Source organism: Rhipicephalus sanguineus, chromosome 1, assembly GCF_013339695.2.
Source record: "Rhipicephalus sanguineus isolate Rsan-2018 chromosome 1, BIME_Rsan_1.4, whole genome shotgun sequence".
Classification (NCBI taxonomy): domain Eukaryota; kingdom Metazoa; phylum Arthropoda; class Arachnida; order Ixodida; family Ixodidae; genus Rhipicephalus; species Rhipicephalus sanguineus.
Window position 1 is genome coordinate 274309513 of NC_051176.1, and position 24601 is coordinate 274334113.

At 44.7% G+C, this 24601-nt stretch overlaps 1 protein-coding gene and 1 long non-coding RNA gene across 2 annotated transcripts in view; both read right to left on the bottom strand.

The window, feature by feature from the left end:
• Positions 1-310: 310 nt before the first annotated feature.
• The window catches only part of LOC119378997 (kinetochore protein Spc24), a 42851-nt gene continuing 18560 nt past the window's right edge, over positions 311-24601 (bottom strand). The window contains exons 3-5 of the mRNA XM_037648121.2: positions 24280-24511; positions 17334-17410; positions 311-485 (exon numbers count right to left, since the gene is read on the bottom strand). Coding sequence (XP_037504049.1) covers positions 370-485; positions 17334-17410; positions 24280-24511 — 425 coding nt within the window. The 3' untranslated portion in view covers positions 311-369. The remainder of the gene's footprint in view (positions 486-17333; positions 17411-24279; positions 24512-24601) is intronic.
• LOC125756867 (uncharacterized) lies at positions 18018-19590 on the bottom strand. Its single transcript, XR_007414818.1, has 2 exons — positions 19383-19590; positions 18018-18138 (listed from the first exon to the last, which is right to left on the bottom strand). It is a non-coding gene; the product is annotated as an uncharacterized LOC125756867 (long non-coding RNA).

Here is a 24601-nt window from a genome sequence, read left to right on the forward strand (position 1 = left end):
CGCCGGTCTTCGCCTGCTGCTGCGCCGGGACTACCAGGCCGCAACACAGCACTCATGTTTCCCGACGTATTGCCAGATGGCGTCCATATCTCACGCAGCGCCTCTTCTATCGTCTTTAGACGACATTTGCAGCGAAGCACGCAGATACGCGGCCAATTTTTTTTCTAGATTTAGCCATGCTAAACAATAAAAAATCGAATCAACGCGTAATAAAGAGCAACTGTTTGCTCTAGTCAAGAATAGCCAGGATGAATTGCAAATCCACACAGCTAAGCTCAGAAAATAGAAAGTTCACAACACCACGCAGACATGCACAGAACAAGAAAAAAAGTAATGAACTTTATTAAATAGGTGTGTACATATGAATGTTTACTTTTTGGTGCTGCACTCTGCTGCAAAGTTCCACAATTCATCAGCAACATCACATGGGTCCTTGCCACATGTGACAATGTGGTGTGGTATCAATTTCTCACCATCCTTGTAAACTGGGGGAGAAGAATGGGTAGGAATGAATAGAATTCAAAACGGAATTCAAAAGCTTAATCAGTAAACTTTATCAATCATCTCAACATATAGCTAATAATGCTACGGTACTATAAATTATTGGGTGCAGTGCCTGCTAGAGTGAAATTTCTTGCATCATCCTGCTCTTTGCAATGCTCAGACACATTCTGAGATCAGAAAAGTGATGTGCTGTTTGTGAAACATTTGTTATTGTCACTAACAAACTTAGCAAAGGAATAGATTACTGTGTAATGCCAGTGGAGGAAACACATAAAAGTATCATATGCAAAAGCATGCAAGTTTCCCAACAGCCACACGAGCTAAAGTATGCTATTTACTAACAGTATGCACATAATTTAGGGCTAGCAATAATGCATCAAAATCATATCATGCTTCCAAGAACTTATTTTGGATGTATGTGGTACCAATCTTTATGTGTGATAAACATGGTCAATGTATCTTGCTCAGACACATACCACTGCATTACACCATGACCTTCAGTGCAAGCACTGTTGCAATTCACTTAATTCACTTACAAACTATAATTCACTTTTTATTTTAGGGTAAAGATAGTTGCAAATACTATGCGCCTGCGAGGTACTTTTGACGAAAAGACACAACCTTTGAATGTCGCTTTGTTTTTGAGGCATGCAAACATGTAGTACGTGAAAATGCTGTTACATGGGGTCAACACAAGAGCTTATTGCACATCTGCAGTGCTTGTCCTTACTTGGTATATACACAACGTGCCAGCTCATTGTGATCAATATCTAAAAAGACTAGGAGCCCTAGCGAAATTGTACCAACTGCACATTAGTAGCAGTCATGTGCACTTATAACCAGTATTTTTTTTTCATCATTAAGTATACTTGTTTTTGATTGGTAAACTTTTAAATTATTGCTCGAATCTCAAACGTGTAAATGATAAAGTTGTACACCACCTCAAATAACCTCAGAATCAAGAATTTATTTCGTCCTAAAATTTACCTGGTTGTCTTTTTCGAGAAAAAACAAAAGCCCACAAAGTATGCAAAATATGAAACAAATGCACGCTCACGCACTGCTACTCCAGTGCTTGCAAATGAACTTTGATGGATGCACAGGTGCATTTGTTTATTGCCGCATTGTACAGGGGTTCTCGATGTAGGATTGTTCGATAGGCTTTGTGATCTGAGTGGCAGTTAGTTTAGCATCAGCATATGTTGACGCAACAATGTTGTATTATGCAGCACTCTACATAGCTTCAATCTTAGACAAGTTCCTATCTACAAAATAAGAGAAGCGCGCAAATCAGTAGTCATATGTGTGTTGTAATGGTTTACTTGCTTATAATGCGATAGTTACCTGAAACACCTTTTATATGTTCTCCATCTAACTCTGCCACGTCCTGAACATCATGGACCGAACGACAATCTGATGGTTGTAGGCTCGGTCCCTATCGGCGGCGAAGTTGTTTTTCTGTCCACTTTAATTCCTTTCCATTCATGTCATAATTACTACACTACAGTAAAAAACTCCAAATAATGCCTCCTATACCTCGCTTGGCTTCATTGTCTGCTGGTTTCATTTGGTTGCGTCTAACAAAAAAAACGGGCCCTTGTACATTCCCCTTCTTTCCTATAGACACTGAGTAGTAGTTTGAAAGCGATGCTACGCCAACAACCCCTTTGAAAGTGTGGTATCATCAGAGGGTGAGAGATGGAGGGAAAAATTTGAGCAACTGAAAAAAAAAAAGAAAAGAAGGTGAACACTAAGCAACAAAATAAGCGAAGACTAGTAAAGTACTCATATATGTCTCCAGAGAACTTCTGAAGTAGTTAAGAGGATATTGCCTGAAAAGGACTCGAATCCTTTGAAGTCTTGCTCCCCCTACCTATTTTACAGCACTGCTTAGCAGAGCTATCAAGAAAGGGAGTACACAACATCCTCACGATTTGCATACCACTGTTTTGACATGGCGTCTTGCTGACAATGTGTTCGTAGGCCACATTCACCCAGATTAATCAATGGGGTATAATGCCAATGGGGATGTGACGTTGTAAAATATGCACTAAGAGATGGCAAAAAAGAAACTAGAAGAAAAAGTTACGTCACCTGGAGTCGAACCTACGACCTCTCGCTCCGCAGCGCACGACGCGAACCGACTCGGCCACAGACGGCACGTTCTTCATTATGCTAACGGCGAGCTATTTATATACACCATTTACTGCTGGCGGAACTCAGAAATCGGCGGCACCTCAGCGTGTTTTCGTTATCACTAGCGAGCTGGTGCGAAGGGCTCGAAGAGCGCACTTTAAATGTTGTTGCCCTGCGCGCGCCGCCCCACAGGGCGTGGTTGCTTGTGAGCGCGCGCTTATCTCGTGATGGGGGGGGGGGGGGGGGGTTGTACGTCTTGTGCTCTCACCGGAAGTTTGCGTTGAAATTACAGAGCACGAAGGTCACTTCGCTCACTGCAGCGGCCGCTTTTGTGAAACGAGTGCACTGCTCACACACAAATAAGTTACAACTGTGACAATTCGCGCTCATCCTGTGTATACTTGTGTGTTCGTTTCGTGCGCCCTCCTTTGTGTTTTAGCAGCGCACTTTAACTGTCGAGCTGTGACAGTCGTTAGTTCGTGCTCATCCTGTGTATTTTCTTTGCGTGAGTCCTTTCTGCTCAAGCAGCGCGTTGCGAGTTTCGAGCTGCTTGCCATTCTTCGCGTGACATTGCAATTTGTTGCTCTAGCATTCATTCCTTCGCCCTTGTGCCGAAACAATGCACAACAAACGCTCAACTACGTCAGTTATGTTCGGGGGAAGATTTCACCAGTGCGGATCAACGGTGACTAATTGGCAGACGGCGCCCGGCGGAAAAGGGGCGCGCCAGAAGGGCCATTAGGCCGTTCGCCTCTACCCGCGCCTTTGTAGCCGAACCCCGCGACCTTTTGTCGACCGCTCCTTTCGCGGCGGAGTCACCCGTGCGGCGGAAGCGATCTCACGGAGACTGACAACGTAAACAATGTGTCGCCGTCGCGACGGTCCTCACTGAATGAGCACCGACGTGGTTTTGCGGCGGCATCTTGTGGCAGACAAGGTTCGAGACGGCACTGTAAACTGGGCACGTTGGTGGAGTGTATTTCAGTGTACTTTGACTGTGTATGTGACTGATGGCGTCTTTAGTTGGCTTGCCGCATAGTGAGGGCAGCAAAGCGTGGGAACGTGGAGGCGGAGATACGTCTCTGAGAGAAACAAAGTTCTCTGCTTCATTGGTGGAGTATCGAGAAGGGTTGGTCCCGTAAGGCGGTCTCAGACGAGACAGGGGGGATTTAAAGGAAGAAATAGGAGAGGGGAGGGGAGAGCTTGGGGCTCGACGGAGAGATTGCGGAGGGGACAGAGGTCGTGCTTGGCGCCGACTCTGATCCAGGGACGAAGGACTTAGAGATATTCTCTGTCACACGGCAAATCTAATGTCATTTACAACAAATGACATTAGGTGAACTTAATGTCATTTTACCTGCCTGCTGTCACACGACGAAAACAAATGACATTTTAAAATGATGACCATGACCTTAGCAAGGGGTGGTGCCACCAAATTTGTGGCTTGCGCGTTCTTTGCTGTGAGCGTTTTCTATAGCTCCAGGAAGCATGATGCACGTACCAAGATTCATGTATTCTCGCTAAATAATTGAATATCGCCTTTTGATGTGGACAACTTTCGGTTTCGGTTTCTGGGCGCCGAGGTTGGGCAGTACGTAGAAGTGTAGGAGGCGTGGTCACGTGACCACACAAGGCTGTGACGCACTTGGCCAGGAAGCGATCGAAACTCGGCGAGTGATGTAGCAACCGATGCTTTGCCGGTACTATAGTGAACTAGAATATATTCTAGTTCACTACAGCCGGTACGTACGTTGCGGAAGTGGCGGAGGTCCGGAGGTCACTCACGTTACTACAGCAGATTTGGTGTGACGTCACTGCAACTTTCGTTGCCCATCCTACAGATCTACGTCAGTGTTGGCGCGCTGGCGATGGGTTTCGATCGGGAGAATGGGCATTTAGGTACACTTTGGAAGTGAATTAAAATATATTCTAAACGTTCGCTGTGTCCGACCCTTCGTGTGGAGTGTCCTTGCATACAGAGGAAACCCACAATAGGCTTGTTATAGCCTGGAAATTTGATGGCACCACCCCTTTAGCACTCCGGAGCCGTGACGTTGGGAAAAACAAAAATCTATTAAAACTTGCATCTCACATGCGTGTATCCTAGAAAATAATTTTCTATCACTAAAAAGCTGCTCGAAGAATATAAACGCAGCCGTTTTACACAACTTGCCACAGCTGTACGACACAAACGAAGTCAAGCCAAGAACTAATCGAAAACCAACATGGCCGACGATATGACCGGGCGCGCGTACAGTGAACTAAAGCGTGCGAGCACGACTGACACTCCGGCTGCAGAAATGAGACGGCGGCAGCTAATTCGTGTAGTCACCACCTTGATCACCAAAACACGTGCAATCGGACGATCAACACCCGCGATACGGGCAACAGCAAGAGAGAACACTGTAGCACAAATGAAACATGGCCGGCGTCCAGCCGCTGTAGTTGAGAGTAGCTTTCTTTTAGAAACTTTCGCGCGTGCTGTTACGTGATCAAACCAGTAATAAGTTAATCTAGTAAAGAATAAGATATTTACGAATGACAAAAGTTACGCATACATAAGTCAACAGTTATCTCCCTAAAAGGTCCCTGGTGTCGAGACTACGCATTCGGTCCGAAATCGAATGCGAATGTGTTTCGGGAACTCATTCGACTGGAAATGTCATTTTCATCGAATGGCATTAGTTTCCCCGTGTGACAGCAAACAAATGACATTACAAACGAATGACATTAGCTGTAAATGACATTAGATTTGCCGTGTGACAGGGGTATTAAGCACTTTGTTGTACGTAATCCAATGCTTTTACACGCACCAGAACGAGGGCTGAAATTTTGAATATGTATGTTATTGTCGAATCCCGTTTGTTTCTAAGGTAAAAGAATTAAAGCATGAGATGCGGCGCTGCTTTCGTGGCTTCCAGTGCAACAGACGCTGCGGCGCATGCGCGAGGCGTCCGGCGGCGTTTCCCGCGTAGCTCGACTCTCGTCTGCTCTCGTCGTATCGGACTTTTGAAGAGTAGCACGCGAGTTTGCGCTGCTGCTCGCAAAATGCCATCGACTTACTGTTCTGTGGAGGATTGCTACCACTTCATGAACAACACTGCTGGTGTATCCTACCACTTGTTTCGTTTTCGAAGGCTTAGCTTGGCTTGACTAAAATGCGATAAAGCGACCTGTGTACGGCCAAAGTACTTCTACAAGAAGCCCCAGAAAAACGCTATAATTATTGTAAAATAATTTAATCGGCTAGAAAGCAGTAGTCGCGGCACCGCAGGCTTTGCAAACCTAACATTACCTTTTCATACTTAGAGCATAACTTGTCACCACTGCTGGCGTATAATCGCTATCGCGCTCACCTCTCACTGTTTGCAGCATGTGATATTAAGACTGCATAATCGCTGCAGATCGAAAAACTCTGATTACAAATGTTTTACGGCGTTCTCGGCGTTACCACTCCGTGATTAGAAGCTCTGACCGGTAAGCTTCCCGTTGCACTCAAGAAAACGGGTACCGCAAAAGTTGGTTGTCGGTCCCTTTAAGGGCTTGAACGCTTGGTGCGGGTCCAGCCCAGTTGTTGTCGCGAGAGCTGTTCAGTGGCCGCCCCGGCCTTTGTTTTCTCATCAAGTGCAAATGTGTGTAAATAAACTCAAGTTTGCCAGGATCTGAGCAGCCGGGCCTGTCCGACCCAATCTTAACTACGTCTGTGAAGACACGTTTCACTTTCGTGTTATACCGATTCCTATGACAGAGGGATCAGCCGTGTTTTTTGACTGCTTATAGTCATCAAGCTTATCCCATTTTTTTAGCTTTGATATGGAGTGAATGGGATATAGGCTGAACTGATGCCAGCATATGGGCAGCCGTTCAATGAATATCCAGTGTCTATGTATAGTAGTCAACATCCTTGTATAAAAAAAACACACACACACACACATACACACACTGCATAGAAGCCAGTCACTGAGTGCCAGTAGCGTGATCAGTATCATTAACTAAAAATTCTTACTTTGAGTATCTGGCTCCCACACAGCATACTCTTTTACAACACTGGCTGCACGAGGAAAGCGGATATTTGTGGAGGTGTTGAATACACTGATCGATATCAATAGAGCATGAGTATTGCTTCACTTCATGCACTGGTCGTTTGACAGAGATAGAGGAGAAAAAGCAGCGTAAGGTGGAGTCAAGTCATTAGGAGGTAAGTTCAGAGAAAGGAAGTGGGAGAAGCCAGACCGACAGGTGGGAAATGAAATGAATGATAAGACAAGGCATGAAGGCAGCGTAAACATTGGAGGGGACCCAACACTGAGTGCCAAAACATGTCTGTTTCTGTTCACAGTGCGGTTCCGAGTTCCACGTAAGTGAAACAAGGATCGCCTGTGCACTCACACAAGTGTTGCCAGATGAATTTTCATCTACCATAGAAAGCAGGTCCCATGTTACTTATAACTTTTGTCAAGTAATTCAAGGGTTTTCAGGAAAGAAAACAGTTGCAGGAATTTCAAGGATCTGTATAAAGCCTAGTTCGTATGGTTTTCAAAGCCCAAAGTTCAAGAGCTGTCAACAACTTAAGAGTCCCTGTCAAAGGTTTTTCAAGAACGCAAAGCTGTATCCCAATTAAGAATTTGTTGCTCTAACAATGTTCCAAAATAGTATAGATAGCTTTATTGCAGCATAAATAAAAAAATTAGACTAGAAATTCCAGTCTTTATCACATTAAGTGATTAACGTGGACACTTCACAACATTCACACAGCAGCTGGGACATATATTATTAGCTAGGTAACGTTCTTCAGTTTTCCTGTTAACTTTTTTCAGTCTTTGACAAAGTGCTCAGTTTCATTACAACGGTGATGTTGTATGACGCTTCCCTTTTTTCTGGGTAGAGATCTGCTGAAAGCGGGTAAAACAGCAATGACTGCCTCAAGTTCCTTTTTTTTCTTCCCCACGTTGACAATTTGATCCTTGAATACTTTTATAACAGCCTAGAGTCATCAGGCCATTCCTGTTTTTGAGCTTTGACATGGACTGAATTGGATACAAATTGGACTCATGCCAGTATGGTGAACTGAACAGTGAACAAGTAGTATTTATGTACCCTCAACTCTAGTTGCATGAGGACAGTTGATATTCCTTGAGCTACTGATTACTTAGGTAGATGTCAATCGAGCATTAGTAGGCTCTCTTTGTGTGCTGCTCACATGACAGAGACAGAGGAGAGAAAAGTACCACAAGAGCCAGAGGTGGTGTTTAGTCGCCATAAGGTATGTCGAAAGTGGAAGAAGGCAGACCGACAGGTGGGGAAATCAAGCAAACGATAGGACAAGGTGATGAAGGAGGTAGAGTAAACACAAGAGGGGAGACAACACTACTGTTGAATTCCAATGGCAGAGTCAGAGCAGCTGATGGACTCTGCCAGCGAGCACTCGACTCTGGCCTAGAGCAACGCCTCCAAACCCGCGATTGGAACACAATCCGCGTCGCCGGAGCAAGCATGGGAGCAAGAAGAAAGCGGAAGTGCTGGAGTTACCTAGAATACTTTGCGTGTAGTTATTCCATTCTGCTAATCGCGCTGTCGAATTCCCGCTCGTGCGCGGCAGTTTCAGCGTCGCTTTCACTATCCGATGAATCGCTTGTGCAGGAACTGGAATTTTCTGACTCGGAGCTGTCACTATTGATCAGCGGAAGCAATGCCACATGATATGCCCAGACCAGGAGGTCGTGGCCCAGACGCCCATGTCGTCCGCCATTACTGCCAAAACACGCGACAGCAGCAACGCCCTCAAGCAGGCAAACGTGTTAAAGGAAGTACGTCACGCTGAGTTCCGGTCGACCCAGCCGATTTCGGCGGAGCAACTTTTCCTGCTACACAGAGTGACTCCCACTTTGAATCCACTCCGACTCTCCCATTGGAACGCTTGACTCTCGCCCTCACTCTGCCATTGGAACACACTTGCTCCAAAAGGTGCAGAAAAGCTTGCTCCGACTTTGCCACTGGAATTCAACATAAGCAACAATATGTGTTTCCAAGTTCACTGAGTCAGGTTTCGAGTTCCGCCCAAGTCCTAGAAAGCAGAACATGTGCACTCACAGAGGCGTATTGCTTCTAAAATGGAGAGTTTACCAGATGAATGCTTATCTACCATAAAAAGCAGGTCACATAGTCAATATTAGACTATATTTGTCAAGAAATTAGAGGGCCTTGAAAATGTACTTTTCAGTGATGCTACCGAGGACTTCTGATTTGGAGCAATTTTTGTAGCAGCAAAATTTTCATTTTGGAGCACTTTGGAGCAGCAAAAATTTCCATCGTGGAGCACTTTGGAGCAGGTAATTTTGCATCTGGGAGCACTCAGGAGCAGCTAATTCTACATCCTGGAGTGCACTGGAGAAACAAATTGCATTACCATTCAAGCACCTAAATTATTATTATGGGGCTCTTATGAAGAGCTGGAAATATTTGCATTCATTGCAAATCTCATGGAAAAAAATCATCTCAGGAGAACTCCATATTTCACTCTATAATACAAAAATAAGGGCTCATGCAGTGGAGTGTTCTGGATTAACCTCTATAAACAGAATACTGCGTCAATGAAATTGTACTTTATGAAATAACACTCTATAAGTACATCTATGTGGTTATCAGCAGACGTGGTAGACAAAGGCTGTGACGTACATTAGTGTCTGAATGCTAAAGAGTCGCACTGTCCCTAATGCATTCCCCTAAGACAACTCCAAGGCGAAAGCCAGGTGCCGTTTTTTTTTTCTCGATTGATGTAGCGATCCTCCCCCTCCTCTCTGCAAGCTTTCTGCACCTAACGTGATTTTGCACCGCCTCCGGAATTGGAGGCATTGCAAGCTTTCTGCACCTTACCTGGTTTTGAACTAGCTCCAGAGATCGGCGCACCGATCACGGAAGCAATGCAAAGAGACGATGTCACGTGATGACGTCATCACGTGACATCACGATTTATGACGTCATGGTGACGTTATCACGTGACATTTTTTGCACCAATCGTTTGACGCCGCCGACGGTCAATTTTAGCGTTTCAGGCTTTCGCATTAATATTGCGAGTATTGAACGTAAACAGCCTGGGCGCTAGCAACTTGGCCTTGCATACCAAACTGTCCCCCACCATGTCACCTTTGTGCCGTGCGCGAAACAGCTTCGCTAATCATCCATTTCGCAGAGTGCAGTATGGCTCAACCTTTTTTTTTTCTTTTTATTCTGATAGCAATTATATATGGACACTCTCGACGGGTTTTTGCCGTCGCTGTTGCCGTCATTTTCCGTATAAAGTCCTAACTGATAAAATCACCCCGTGCATTCTACCCGCGGATAAAAGCTCGCGAGCGCTGGCGACGAACGCAGCTGAAGCGGAGATTAAACGAGCCGGCAGTCTCCGTCGCACGGAGAGCGCATGCGATAACATCTTCCAGCGTGTGGGCCTGCCGTCGATTGCTTATCAGAGAGGAAACGCCCCGCCTGTCTTTCGTCATGAACAGACGCCGGAGGAGTGGAGGGGGTGGGGGAGTTGACTGCGTCGCTCGAAGGGCGCAGTCGCTGGCGCGCGCACTATCTCGAGGTATCAGGAGACGGCTCGTAAAGTTGCTGTGCGCTCAACGCTAACTTCGCGTTCAGAAAACTGACAGCATGAAAATAGCTTCGGTTCCTGGAGCGGCCGTATTCCTTTAAATCAGCGTTTCGTTAAGTAACGCGACATCGGGTTCAAAAGGGTTAGCTGTTAGCCTTACCTCATATAACAATACAATTAATTTTATTAATGAGATGACTTTAAAAAATAAAACAAGCAGAACATTCGAATTGGGACCCTAGCACTCACGAGCTCGAAAGAGCAGGCCCTTTAAGGGGGTATTTACCGCAAAGCGATTACAAACCCGGATGTCCTGGTGGAAGGAATTACGAAAAAGCTCTGCTGGATTAAGATCCATAGATAAAGTATATTTGAGGAAAAGTGTCAACGCGTTCCCGCCGTTGACGTGCTCTTCCATAGACGCGAAGCACGGAAATTTGATATTGTTATATATCTATCGTTAGCGATCCCAGATTTCATTGTCCAGAAACAGAAGTGACAGACATTTTAGCGGCACGCGTGTAGTTGTTACTGAACATTGCTTTCATTGCGTGCCGTGCGACGCTTGAAACGAGCTATCAGCAGCGTTTCTGGAACAGACGACGTCCGCCGATGAATCCCCGCCACACTTTCACGCTGCCGATTGGCCTAGACGTCACGAGCCTCTGCGGAGAGCGCGTTTTGCCGCGGAGCCGACTTGCAGAACAAAAGCTGCGTCGGCACCGTGCATAGCGTCATGGCTTACGCGGGACGCACGCGCCAGCGCTGTTAATTCAGTGGAATTATTCTTGGTCGGTAGTTGTAACATTGACGGCCCCAAGCTCACGCTGCACATATTTTGACGCGCCGGCGGTATTGCTGGTGATAGACGCCCCCAAACCCGAGACTCTGGCGCAGTTTGGCGCAATTTTCATCGATATTATCAGAATGGCGCAGTAAATGCAATATGGCGCACTTTGGCGCAGTTGGCGCAGGAGTGGAATCACTGACTTTTCAATTTCAAGGGTTTTCAGGCATTTCAAGGACGTGTACGTACCTTGTATATGCGTGACAGATCCTTAGTCAACATAACGCAACTTTCATTAGCTGCATTTTCTGTGTGAGTGTCCAATTACCTATATGGGTCTTGGTGCAGTGACTTTCTACTTTTTGGAGATTTTGGAGCAGAAAAAATACTGCTTTGGAGCAGCCACAAGTGCTTTCGGAGCAGAAAAAAATGCTAGATTGGAGCAGCTATTGGTGTTCTAGGAGCAGATGGCAAAATATGCCATACAACTCCTGGAGTTGAAAGTGTCGCCAAACCGTGTCTAAATATTGATATTCATTATCACAGATATTTCGAAGACAACAATCAATGTAAATTGCAAGAAACAAACAAGTAAAAAATTACACCATCTCCCGCTAAAGGGAACCATGAGGCGATGCGAAGCCGGAGCACTTGCAAGATCGCGTTCCGTTGGCGTTCGTTGGGCATGCTACCGACCTCGCGTCGTGGAACGCGAAGAGAGACGCTACGCGCGTCGTATCTTCCATCTAGCCTGGCCGTTAATTCTCACAGGGCGAGCGGGGAACGCGGTCGACAGGCGGGCGAGAGGGGGGCAGCGTAGGAGAGGAGAGAGAAGGGGAGGGGACGCGCATGCGCTCGAGCTCATCGCGGCGTTGCGCAGGAGAGAATTTCGGCATGTCTGGCCCGCGTTTCAGAGGAAGAGTGGAAAGGGGAAGGGGAGGGGAGAGGGAAAGTGGAGAGGGTGAGTGGAGAGGAGGTGTGTGGAGAGGGTATGTGCATGCGCAGTAAGGGTGGTCACGCCGCACACCACCGGATTGAGCTCGGCCTTAAGATACTTCGCATCTAAAAGACTGTTACTGAATGCGCTGCAAAATGAGCCGTGTATTTACAATAGCATAGTATAGTATCTAGGGTTTAACGTCCCAAAACCACAATATGATTATGAGGGATGCCGTAGTGGAGGGCTCCGGAAATTTCGACTACCTGAGGTTCTTTAACGAGCACTTAAATGTAAGTACACAGGCCTCAAACATTTTCGTCTCCATCGAAAATGCAGACGTTGCGGCCAGGATTCGATCCCGCAACCTTCGGGTCAGCAGTCGAGCATCATAACCACTAGACCACCGCGGCGCGGCAGCTATGTATTCCCAATACCAATACTTGTGGCAGAAACGAGATCAAACCGGCAAAGCCGAGAAACACATTATAGAAGTAACCACAGTGACTGATGCAGCAGTTGGTAATCAGTATGAAATCAAATCAATCTTGGTCATTCTCACATTTCACGAAAAAAGCCTGCATGTCAAGCTGAAAAAAAAAATGCAAAATGAGCTATATGCTTGATATGCCAGTTATTGTAGCATAAATGAGATCAAAGCCGATAAAGCTGTGCATTAGTAGCATATTTAGTATGACAATATACAGATCGTTTTGGTTTCTTTAGGGCTTGCTAGTTGGTGACCAGTTAAAGTTCCTCGTCTTCATTTTCTCAGTGCCGCTTCAGAGCAGTTTTGGAGCAGTTACTAACAAAAATCCCAGTTTAAAGCAGCATGTAGCAGCATTTCTCTTTAGGAGCAGTTTGGAGCAATTGGAGCAGCACTTCTATCACTGTTAGTGACGTCTAGTTTATTATGAAATTCCTTGTCCCATAACCACTGCCAGTAGCTCTCAAGCTGTTTCCTCAAGAAGCATTTCAAGTTTACGGCAGGGACAGCCATAGAGTTGTTGTTCCCTCTTGATACTGTTGTGGAGGAAGCTTCGTATGCAAGGTTGTTATCATAAAAATTTCTGAGTGCAGGCCCCCAGCATACTCTGATTTCCTGGCTTGACACATATGCTGTACACACATATGCTGTAATGAAGGTCATTTAATGCAGAATTTCACGACTATGGAACGATTTCAAACATTTTACGACACTTAAGGAGTCTGTAAATATGACGGCCTTTTGTATATTTGTTTTCCTTTTCTTTTTTTTACAGCTGATAACTTGGCGGACACCATGAAGATGATTGTTTCCGGCTAAATAATGTTACATTCAGAGAGAGAAAGACCAAGTGTTCAATAAGATATATCAGCTTGTGACCTTGATTTATCAGTGGGAACTCTTGGTAAGATGATTTAGACTGGAATATAACTGTGCTGTGAGCCACATTAAAAAATATTGACAATAAGATGGAGCTTTCTGAGAAATTTGAGCAAGAAGAGAGCAGCAGTAAACGTGAAATATTTTTTCTAAGATTTTAAAGGGCCCCTGACAGCCGATTTCTTGTTTGTGACATTTATGTTGTGATAAGTAGGTCTATGTCTTGTAATCACGGAATGACACCGTAAATCCTCCAACGTGATGTCTAATTAATCCTAGCAGCGTTAATTATGGTCATTTTTAGTGTAGGTTCAAAACGCGCGCCGAAAGAGGATAAGAAACTAGCGCCGCGCCGAGGCGGTCGCGCCTCGGGGCACGCGTGATGACATGCGCTCAGTATTGGGTGACGTCAGCCATGCGCTTGTTGAACTGCCAGTTGGAGAACACACACACGGAGAGCTCACGCTGCCTGCCGATACGTACCGAAGAAGGAGAAGGTGGGAGAGCGAACATGCTTCGCAATATACCACAGTGCATGCACCGCGCATATTTCTGTCTGTGACGTCGACAACACTTGCTTTACCTCTGCAACGTCACAAGGGGCCTACGTCTACGTCATACTAGTGGTTATGTTGATAGGAGTTCAAAATTCAGATGAGCACTCAGGCTTACTTTAAAACCAAATTAAAATATCTTAAAGGCAACGCTCGTCACTCATAATCGGTCAGAAGTGCCCCCGCATGCAGGACTATCAAACAACACAAGCATCTCGAGTTTCCAAATTCGGTGTCAGGGGTCCTTTAAGTAATATATGCACGTCCCTGTATGTGTTGCCTTTCAATGTGTTGCCTGTTTGCATTGTGTTTCATGCAAATTATATGAAGTTGCAGAAACCGAAAATCTACACTGTTTTGCACAATTAAGGACCTTATTTTAACCTCGGTATATTTGTGTTGTTTCATTGTCCTGGATACCTATCTGCTGCTGACCAAATGTCAATAGCAAACGTAGCATTGTCATCAATATGACGTAACCAACAGCTGCTCATTTTATCTGCGACGTTTCGCCCTTTCTGCGGATACTGTCAACATCACTCTCTCCCCTCTCTTGCTGTGTTGTTGGGCTGCTCTTCAAGGTAATCCTTCAAGGATTACCTTGAAGGATTGACTGGCAGCCTTGCCTTTCTCTTAATTATCCCTATGCTGTTCCTCGCGTTGTCATCGTCCAAATCCTTTTACTCAAAGTGGTTATCAAACCAACAATTCAGCTTACTCCTCCCTCAAAGCTCTTAGTGCCCTGCGTGAGACCAGGTCCTATAGTTCGGGATACGTTCCCTGGAGGTTCGGTGTTTGTAGCCATGGTGTCGTTGCTCTGGCATTCGCACTGACGCTTGCATAATCACTTGGTGAACTGCCTGGATGTACTGGCTGCTGTCCAAGCAAGGGGCTGGTGGCAGTTGGTACAGATTCTAGAACACTGCAGGTGCTCAAGGTAACAAGAATGCAGCTTATCATGTGGCCTACCTTTTCGTGGTAATCTAGGGCCTTAGTAAATCTGACTTGATATTTGTCATTGTTGCTAATGCACTGTTTAAACTTGTCTAGTGGTTATGGTGCTCGACTGCTGGCCCGAAGGTCACGCGATCGAATCCCTGCCGCAACGACTGCATTTCAATGTAGGCAAACTGCTAGAGGCCTGTGTGCTTGGATTTAGGTGCACGTTAAAGAACACCGGTTGATCTAAATTTCCAGAGCCCTCCACTATGATGCCTCTCATAATCATATCCTGGTTTTGAGACATAAAACCCCACAAATTATTATTATTACTGTTCAATTTTAGATGCGAAAGCATCTTGTGCTCGGGGCAGTGTCCGTTCTGTGGCGTCCGCACCCATACTGCACATGCGCAACTCTCCCTCATTCTCCTCTCTTACGCAGATGTGCACTCTCCTCCTCCCCCTCTCCGCCACAGGTGCAGCGCAGCAAATCATTGCATATGACTCTCTCTCTCACTCTCTCTTCCCTCTCTCTAAGGGTACACCGGTAGGCGGCGCAAGTGTCTTGGCGCAGTATAAAGTGCGCATTCGCTCTGCTTCCGTCATTCTCTCCCTGTGCAACGGTGTGCGAAACACCATGAACAAAGTCAACGTCGGCGCTAGTTGCAGCAGCAGCGCCACCGCCGTGGAGCAGAGGAAGGCTCGAGAAGCCGAATGTAAACGTCAGCGTCGGCAAGCGGTAATTCAAACGCCTCGACGCGCACCCCCCGCGATGCTTTCGCATCCCACCATGGTTGCCCGTAGGGGGAGATGACGTGTAATTTTTTTGTGCTCCTTGTGGTGAAGGAACGGGTTCTGCCTTTCACGTCGCCCGAGAAGACTCTTAAGTCGATAGGTATTGGTTCAGTTGCTTGCAAGGCTTTAGTAGCTGCGGCAACGACTCGGATAGTGGCATCTTGAATGAGGCCATGGTAACAGTGTAGCCAGTACATCAATGGTGAGCAGACAGACGGCAGTCTCTTTTCCACACTTCATGGCACTATAATGTAGCGACCAAAGTGACTGCACACCGCTCAGTTATAACTTCTCCTTGTAATAACTTTATTGGAACCCTGTTCCCTGCACCCATGTGCGCATTGTTGTCTTCTAAAGCAACACAGCTGTTACTTCAAAGCAAACCTGAAAAGGTTTTTAAAATTTATTTAGGAATTTAGGCTACAGCATTATCAAATCATCTGCACCATAAATTAGGAGAAGCATCTTATACCAGGGCAGCTGCAGGCAATTTGCTGTTACCCTTCTTCTGAGCAAAGCTTTTCCTCCTCAACTTCACCGAACGGCCACCGATCACTGCTGCAGATCAGCGGCCAGTGGATCTAAGCTCTACCTCCCGAAGCCACTGCGAGCACATGGTTGAGCTCTATGCCACGAAGTGCTGCAACGATCCCGGTCGATCACCACTCACATTTTTTTTTCTCCAGTATGCTAATAATCTGCAAGTGTAAGAATGTGGACAAACTAAACGTCTCTGACAACAATCACCGGTAGGCATAAATGTGGAAATTGCGGGACAAATGCGCGAGTCCTGGTGTTGATTGTATAGCAAGAGGCCAATGCTCAGTGTAATATATGCCAATGAGTTGTAGCCACTAAGCTTGCCTTGCACAGGCGCACAATGTCGCAGCTTAACATGTCATCGAAAACAAGATTTGCTGCTCGCAACACAGCAAAGGCAATTCACGGTGCTAGAGAACAGAAACCTCAAAATCAACACTGGTCACACAGCTCACATCAACATGGAGCACACTGTAACACAGGCAGACAACACTTGTCGTGCACTGGAAGTTGCCACATGCAGTAGAAAACTGATTGTGCATTCTCTTTCTGTTACTGTTTTCTTAGCACAACCAATTATATTGTGTTCCAACTAGTACTATGAACAATATTTGTTCACAATTAAGTTAGAAAAATTACTCATCAATCAGTGGGACATCTAATCAGATTGGCTGCCCATGCGACGTCACTCGTCCACATAAAACACCACAGTGGCTGAAGATTCCAAGTGGCAGCGCCACTACGACCTTTAGCGTTTCACAGATTTAAAGCCCTAGAGTAAATTACACACTTTACGCACAAGGCTTAAATCAGTCCACCAAGGATCCTAAGGACTTGCTTTACTGGCTCAATCATTTGTACAAAATCATCAAAACCGTTTCAGGGCCCTTAAAGACAAACCTCAATGCAGTTTAGCTACACAAATAGCATCACATGCACTTACAAATTCTATAAATCAATGGTGTAAAAACAGCTTTCATCCATCATCAGAAAACCACGCAGAAGACTAGTAAATGAGGACCACTCTCCAAAGGCACAAAAATACAAACTTGTGGACACAAGAGAGATCAATGTGTAGGCCATTACAACGTTCTCCACACTCAGTTTGGAGGCTGCTCAGTTCTGCTTTATTATAGATGTTCCCACACGCCCATTTGCATAAGTTTGTCTTGACAGTACCTGCAGAAAGAATCCCTGGTGATGAGCAGTGTTGAAGATCCATGTTCAGGATTTTTGACAGCAGCTTTTCTTCTTTACTGAGGGTAGATGGAACAAAAAAGGGTAACTCTGTTAGAAACGGTATGTTAGTAATGCACATACGTGATGTAGTATTCTACAAAACTCATTACAGTAGTATCTAGTGGACTGAAAGGAGCAAAGTGGTTAGTAAAGAAACTGTGGCAGGAGATATCTTGTCTATGGCTGTTATTAAATGGCAGCTTTATTAAAAGGGACTTGAAAAATGAAACTTCGGCTACATCAGCACTTTGCTCAGTGACAGAGACATGACAGATTATGTAGGTCAATGCAACAAAACAACACCCTAGCAAAAATTCCCAATAAAAAACCAATAGCCTATTGGGTTATTGACACCTATTGGTCTATTGGTTCTATAGGTCTATTGGAACTGTATTTGGCTATTGGTCTATTGGTTCTATATCAGCCTACTGGACCTATATTGGTGTATTGGTTCTCTATTAGCCTATTGGTTCTGTATTTGCCTGCTGGCATTGTATTAGTTTTGTATTTGCCCACTTCTCAGCCCCATTAGAATTCGTCTTGCGCAAGTGTTTTATGGGTGTCTTGTCGTCATGCAGAAGGCCCACACTGTGGCAGCGCCCCTGCAATGATAATCACAGTGGATGAATGAGACATATGTTCAAGTATATTCTCATAATCAAAACTACAAGTGCTTCTTCTGGCCCTTGATGATGTTGGCGATCTTGCGGGCCTCATCCGCACTCGAGGAAGTGCCTGAAAGATTCTGTAAATAAACAGAGCCATGAAATCAGAAAACAGTAATACATGTTTAATTAAAGTTTACCTTCAAAGCAATGTATAGAAAGTAGACGGCACAGTGAGAAATTATCTAGACCTTAATTCACTGCACATGTTCACAATGTTGCAGGAGCTGAACTATAGCAAAAAACTGAGTGAAATATTACACACCCAACTGTGGCTTATTGCGTGGAAGAAAACAGTATATCGGCAAAATTTTGCGGCAAAAAAGGAAGGAAAAGAAAGGGGCAAAATTTTTTTTTAAAAATTAAGCAGCACCTTATCCCGTTTACACGCTTGCGTCCTGTGTTTTTTGAGCTGTACCCAAGAATGAACTGCAAACTCGTCCTTAAATTACAGCAAACTCAATAATCACTTACTATCTGTGACGTGCTCTTTTTCACGATGGTGGTGCGACTATCATACTAGAGCATGCCACTAAATCTCAACTTAAAGATGGCATGAAATAAATTAAGCTAGGGTAGATTCACGATGAGGCAACGGTAATATGTAAGACAGTAGTAAAGGCAGCCTAGATTCCATATCGTTGCAAGCCCAACACAGCAGTCAGGCTGCAATGAGTTGGATATAACACACGTGCTGCATGTTACGTGCTTATGCAATTAAGCCAACAACATTAATAAACCCACTCCTGCGATAGCCCTAATTGGGCTGCAGTATGTAAAAATAAAAAAAAATATGAAATAAAAAATCGCACCAGTGCAGTACATATGCTATGCACATTTTGTATATTGTCATGTGGCCTTCTGTGGTTCTTGTGACATTATGTCGAACAAGTATGATAAGCCGATTGGCGCGCACTACAACACACAAACAGCATCGACTAGAGCGTTTTACTATGAGGCGATAAACGCGTTTTCGGTTTAACACGCACGTTGTAAATACTTACAAAGGGCTTGCGAGACTCCAACTACACTCACGAGCAGGGCGCCTGTCCTTTACCTCTAATCTATGCTACGTTTTTTTTTGTGCATACTGACAAACACAAAAACAAACTGCAATAATATATGCACTCAATCATTCAACTTCTGAGAGCGTGTGGACTTGCAATCGAGGCGTTGCTGGTCTCGCTGTCATCAAATACCGGAGACAAAGGACGAGGGACTTGTTTTCCCGACCTTTCAGCTTCGTCCCAAGTTTGAATACAAAAAAAAAGGTGATATCAAATAAATACTAAATAGGAGTAACTACCATGCCCACTCAACTCACCAAACAATCGGAGCACATGGGCCTTGTTGCTCGTCTTGCCATTATTCTTGGTGCCACTTTGTAGAGTCGAAATCGGTCGAAATCGGTCGAAATCCAAGACATTTATGGCTCAGAACGTCTCCATCTGGTGCACGCTGAACACAGTCTTCACGTTATCGTCGCGGAAGCACACTAATAGCAAACATCGTGTAAGCAGGCTTACGTGAAGCATCGAGATCACACAAAGCGCGCGCTATGGCCCTATGGCGACAGACACAACGTTTTGGCTTAGCTTGGCGGCAGGCTGGGCTTGTCTTCGTATCGGCCGAGCACGGATGGCGCGCCAAACGCACGGTCGAATAGAGGGACCTTAACGGTCGGTCGCGTTTGCAGATCCACAATTCTTTCTCCTGTATCTTTACAGCACTACTTATATTGCTTAGCATAAATAGTTATAAACTTTACATATTATCCAAAGCTTATCTTAAAGCTTAGCACATGGCTTAGCCTGCTTAACCAAGGAACGTGTAAAAAAAAATGTTCACCCATGCAGCGTCGCCACGCCGCGCACCGTCTCACTTTTTTTTTTTGTTCGTCACCTGGCTGGTTCTATGCCGGTTGTGATCTCATGGCGGTTTCTTTATTATTATTCTGTGGTGTCTGTGTTGTCGATTCCTTCGCAAGTTCTTCTTTAGCGTGTTTTACTATAGTGCCCGTTTACCGCACATGTACGGAGACACCGTACCGCCGTGGTCGACACGCAGCCTTTTTATATAACTCTTTTAGTCGCGTGAGTTGCTAACTGCACACGGTGTCTCACGGTGTACGATTAAGCTCAATCGGGATCAGACTTATCAAAAGTGAATTGATCCCGTCTGCAGCTTGCGTATAATATAGCCAATCATGATCAAGAAATTTGATCGGGATCGGTTCCGACGTGCTCAATCAGTCATAAGATGTTATAAACAGCTACCAATAGGCGGTAGCTGTTTGAACAATAAAACTCCTGTTGGCCTTATACATCTTCTGTTAGTACATTAAGAAACCAATAGGAGTACTTATTTGACCAATACAACTCCTATTGGCCCAATAAGTCACCGATAGGCAGCACCGATTTGACCAATACAACTCCTATTGGTCCAATAAGACACCAAAAGGCAGCCCCTATTTGACCAATACAACTTCTATTGGTCTAATAAGACACCAATAGGTGGTGGCTGTTGGTGTCTATTGGTACCCATAGAAGTCTTATACAACCAATACAGCTCCAATAGATGTCCTATAGAACCAATAGTGATTTCCTATTGGACCAATAGGAAATCCTATTGGCATTTTTGCTAGGGCAGGCAAAGTCACTTGGGACCCTCGTCTACATACAACTACCTATGAATTTTGTATTTTGAATGAATAAACTGAATAAACTGAAGAACTGAAGCAACTTTGCTCGTATCACCTTAAGGATGCTTTTCTTGTGTAATATGTTTGGTATTCATACAGCTCCTTTTGTATATTTCTGGTTTTTAGTTGATTTTCCGCATCTCACGAGTCCTTTCCTTCTATAAATACCACAGCTTTCAACATGAGCTGCAATGCATTAACTGTGGCCATCGACACTCTAAAAAAAAGTAAAGAGGCTTTGGACATTCTAACAATGTAGACACTCCCAATTTCCATCAGCTGCTGTCCTTACAAAACGGTAATACACTGGCCTACTGACCCATGAAACACAAAAGCTCTATAAAGTGTCTTTAAAACGTTTAAAACCTCTATAAAACGTTTTATAGAGGTTTTGTGTTTCATGGGGAGCAGTGCAGATCAATGTTTATATGATGAAAATTATCTATAAATGTTGGTGCAGGTTTTCTTGGCCCTAGGGCAGCATTCTTTGTTACGGCACACCATTGCCTGAGCTTTGTAAGTGTTCTCCTTTTTTCATGACACAGCAATAGATGCTGGCAGCATAGGTCAGCAAAAAATTTCGAGCTCACTCAGACTCACTCATTCATAAAATATATTTTGCCCTTCGTGCTCACTCGGACTCAGACTTCCCAAAATTTTCCTCAACCATACTCACTCGGATTCAGACTCACTAAAATATTACTCAGCCGGACTCATTCAGACTCACGGCTTGATCTGAGTCTGAGCGAATCTGAGTGAGTCGACTCTGAGTCCGTTAGCGTATAATTAGATTTTTCGACCATGGTGTCAATACACTTTAAGTCTTTCCGGCACGGTGGTCACCCACGGTAACCACCTTTTCTTCATTTTTTTTTCTCTTGAAGCACACGAGCCCCTTGCGTCACATTTTATACGGCACGTCTCTAAAGCTTTCAACATAGTGACAGAGATGATGCCACTTCGTTTGGGCTTCATTGTTACGGGTTACGTCTATTTTCATCCGGCTGCCGTCGTCTTCAAGGCGCGCTAAACGATGGACTTGAGATATTTTTTCAGAAATGAAAGTATGTCCGGTTCTTATTAAGTTGATAGCTTAGGACAACACGTTGTATAAGTAGCTAATACCAAGGAATCCAGAAATTAAGCGCTGCGCTCAGTCAGCACAGAGCACTGTGTCGCTGAAGTTGGTGGTCACCTAGAGTGACCACTTTGCATGAAGGGTCTTAGAAGGCTGGTAATATATTATTTTTTATTGGTACTTGAAAGAGAACTTTGCACAATACATTAATGAGCCTTCAAGATTGAGATGGATGTGTGGTATATACAATGTCCCCGTGCTCCTGCAGGGAAAAAAGCACTGTTTTGCAGCCTTCAACCGAAACTGACTGGTAGACCCTTACTGCATGGTGGTCACCTGAGGTGACCACCTCATATCTTTTGAATTAAAGGTGCCAATATTTTTTTGCTTGTGAGAAAATCATTTTCTCAAAAAAAAAAATTCACCGTTTTTTGCATGAAACTGTTTCCTGCCAAAAACGCAGTTCTGTGCATGAAAGAGTAACACCAATATCTCGCATAATCGGTGCTCTACTTGGCACCTTTCTATGTCGTACCTTTATGTACGAGTTACCAGTAGCTCCGATCCAGTAAAGACATTTTTATTGAAAGAGATGACTCACATGAGATATTTTTATGAAGAACTTCGCTTGAAGCAACCTCCCCCTTCCCCCCTTCCTTTGTAACTCATGCATCTGATCAATAAATATTGAGCTGGCGTATGGACGCTCGTGCGTTCAAGTATGTGTGAGTAGACATGAGTATAAACATGAGCCGACATAAGGGTGATAGTAATTCTGAAGTTGAGTAGATAGGACCATAGGTCGGCAAAATATGTGGAGCTCACTCACACCCACTCAAGATATATATTTTTTGCTCTTAGGGCTCAATCGGACTCAGACTCACCAAAATTTTCCTCAGCCGGACTAACTCGGACTCAGACTCACTAAAATTTTTCTCAATCAGACTCACTCAGACCCCAACTCACCAATATATTACTCACCCAGACTCACGGCTAAATCTGAGTCTGTGTGAGTCGGCTCATGGGTGAGTTCGCCGACCTATGGCTGGCAGACCAGTGCATTAATGCTTAACAAATAACATAACATGACCGACAGCAGGGGGTATGTGCACCATGGAAATGGCAATACTCTCTCCACTCCAGCATCACTTCAACAGCGGTTTATGTACTGCAGCTCGTATTGGATCTAATAGTAAATTACACGTGGAGGAAATGCATAAATTTAGAGCTAAGTAATGCACATACTTCCGTTTCCAGAGTCTGCAGTTTGCATCATATTGATGTAATTTTGGCTCAAACACTTGCATCAAAACCAACATTACCTTTAGCGACCAAATTCATAACGACATGATGTGGTTATCTTGAATTTTGAAAAATTTGACGTCACATTACAATCCGTGAGTACTATACATTCCACAGGCACAAGCTAGTGTAGGTCCACTGAATCTGCTCAGCAAGCTGATTTGCACCAGTGAATGAGTTCCATGGCATGGCACCATAAGATACTCACTGCCTTTCCTGCAAGGGCACAGGTTGCTATGAATTTGTTTCACATAAAGCCTCCATTATGTAAAACAAATGAAAATGACAAGGTACAATCATACAGTGCTGCTTAATCGGACAGCTGAGAGCAGTACCTCATGAGTTACTTTATAAACTGCAGGTAAATTTAATGAACACAGCATTTGCTCCTGGCCTACCTTACTTTCTAGTGCTTTAGAGACGCTTCATCCAGTCTTCAGACACCACCCTGAACTAAATGCCCAAATGAAAAACTCGCAGGGTCCCTTATGCATTCACTTACGACAACTCGAAGGTGAAAGCCATCTTCTTTTTCTTCTCAGTCGATGTACTGATCCTGCCCCGCGAACCTTTGAAAGCTTCCTGCAGCTAACGTGGTTTTGCACTGCCTCCAAAATCGGAGGCACCTCACCTGGTTTTGCATTGCCTCCGTGATCGGCGTGATCAGACCACCTTTGACCAAGCTATGACGTCATGTGATGACGTCATCATGTGATGTTACGTCACAAACTTTTTGTCGATCAGTGACGTCATCGTGACGTCATCACATGATGATGATTTTATGCATCACTCGTCCCCGATGCCGTGTGACACCGACGGTCAAATTTCGCGTTTGATGAGGCATTTAGGGCTTTCACCTTAGTAAATGCCCAAGGGCCCCATTTTCACGTCTCTTAGCTTTCCTCTAGCTCATGGCTGAGGCGAAAAGATTGCACCGATCAGAGCTATTTACCAAAAAATAAGCCTTACAAAGAAAAGAAAGGATGAATTTTGTCTCATGTCAGGCAACAAAGCAACATCATGGTGGAAAAAACACCACCTATTTTGACACTGCAACTTTTTCTATCAAGTATATATATCCACTTGCTCAAATGTCAGCTAACATGATAACGATGGGAAATGTGCTCTGGCACTACCAACCTTCGTGCCTCAGCCTTCGAAGCAGCCTTGTCAAAATCCAAATGCGCCAGAACATCAACTGCAGTAGTGTCATCAATTTTGAGCTTCTCAACACGCTGAATGTTTTCCTCTATCTTCTGCCTGATAGCCCGCTTGCAATCGCTGCTTGAAGAAGCTTCAGCCTCCATTATGCTGGCTTCCCACGCCATCTTCCTGCGCTGATCTTTCTGTTCCTTGACTGTTTGTTTAAGCTCTGCACAAAAAGAGAAAACAAAGGAAATGATATTCTGGTCACAAGGTGACATAATAGTAGGCGGACAGAGCAAATAATTATCCTCCACTG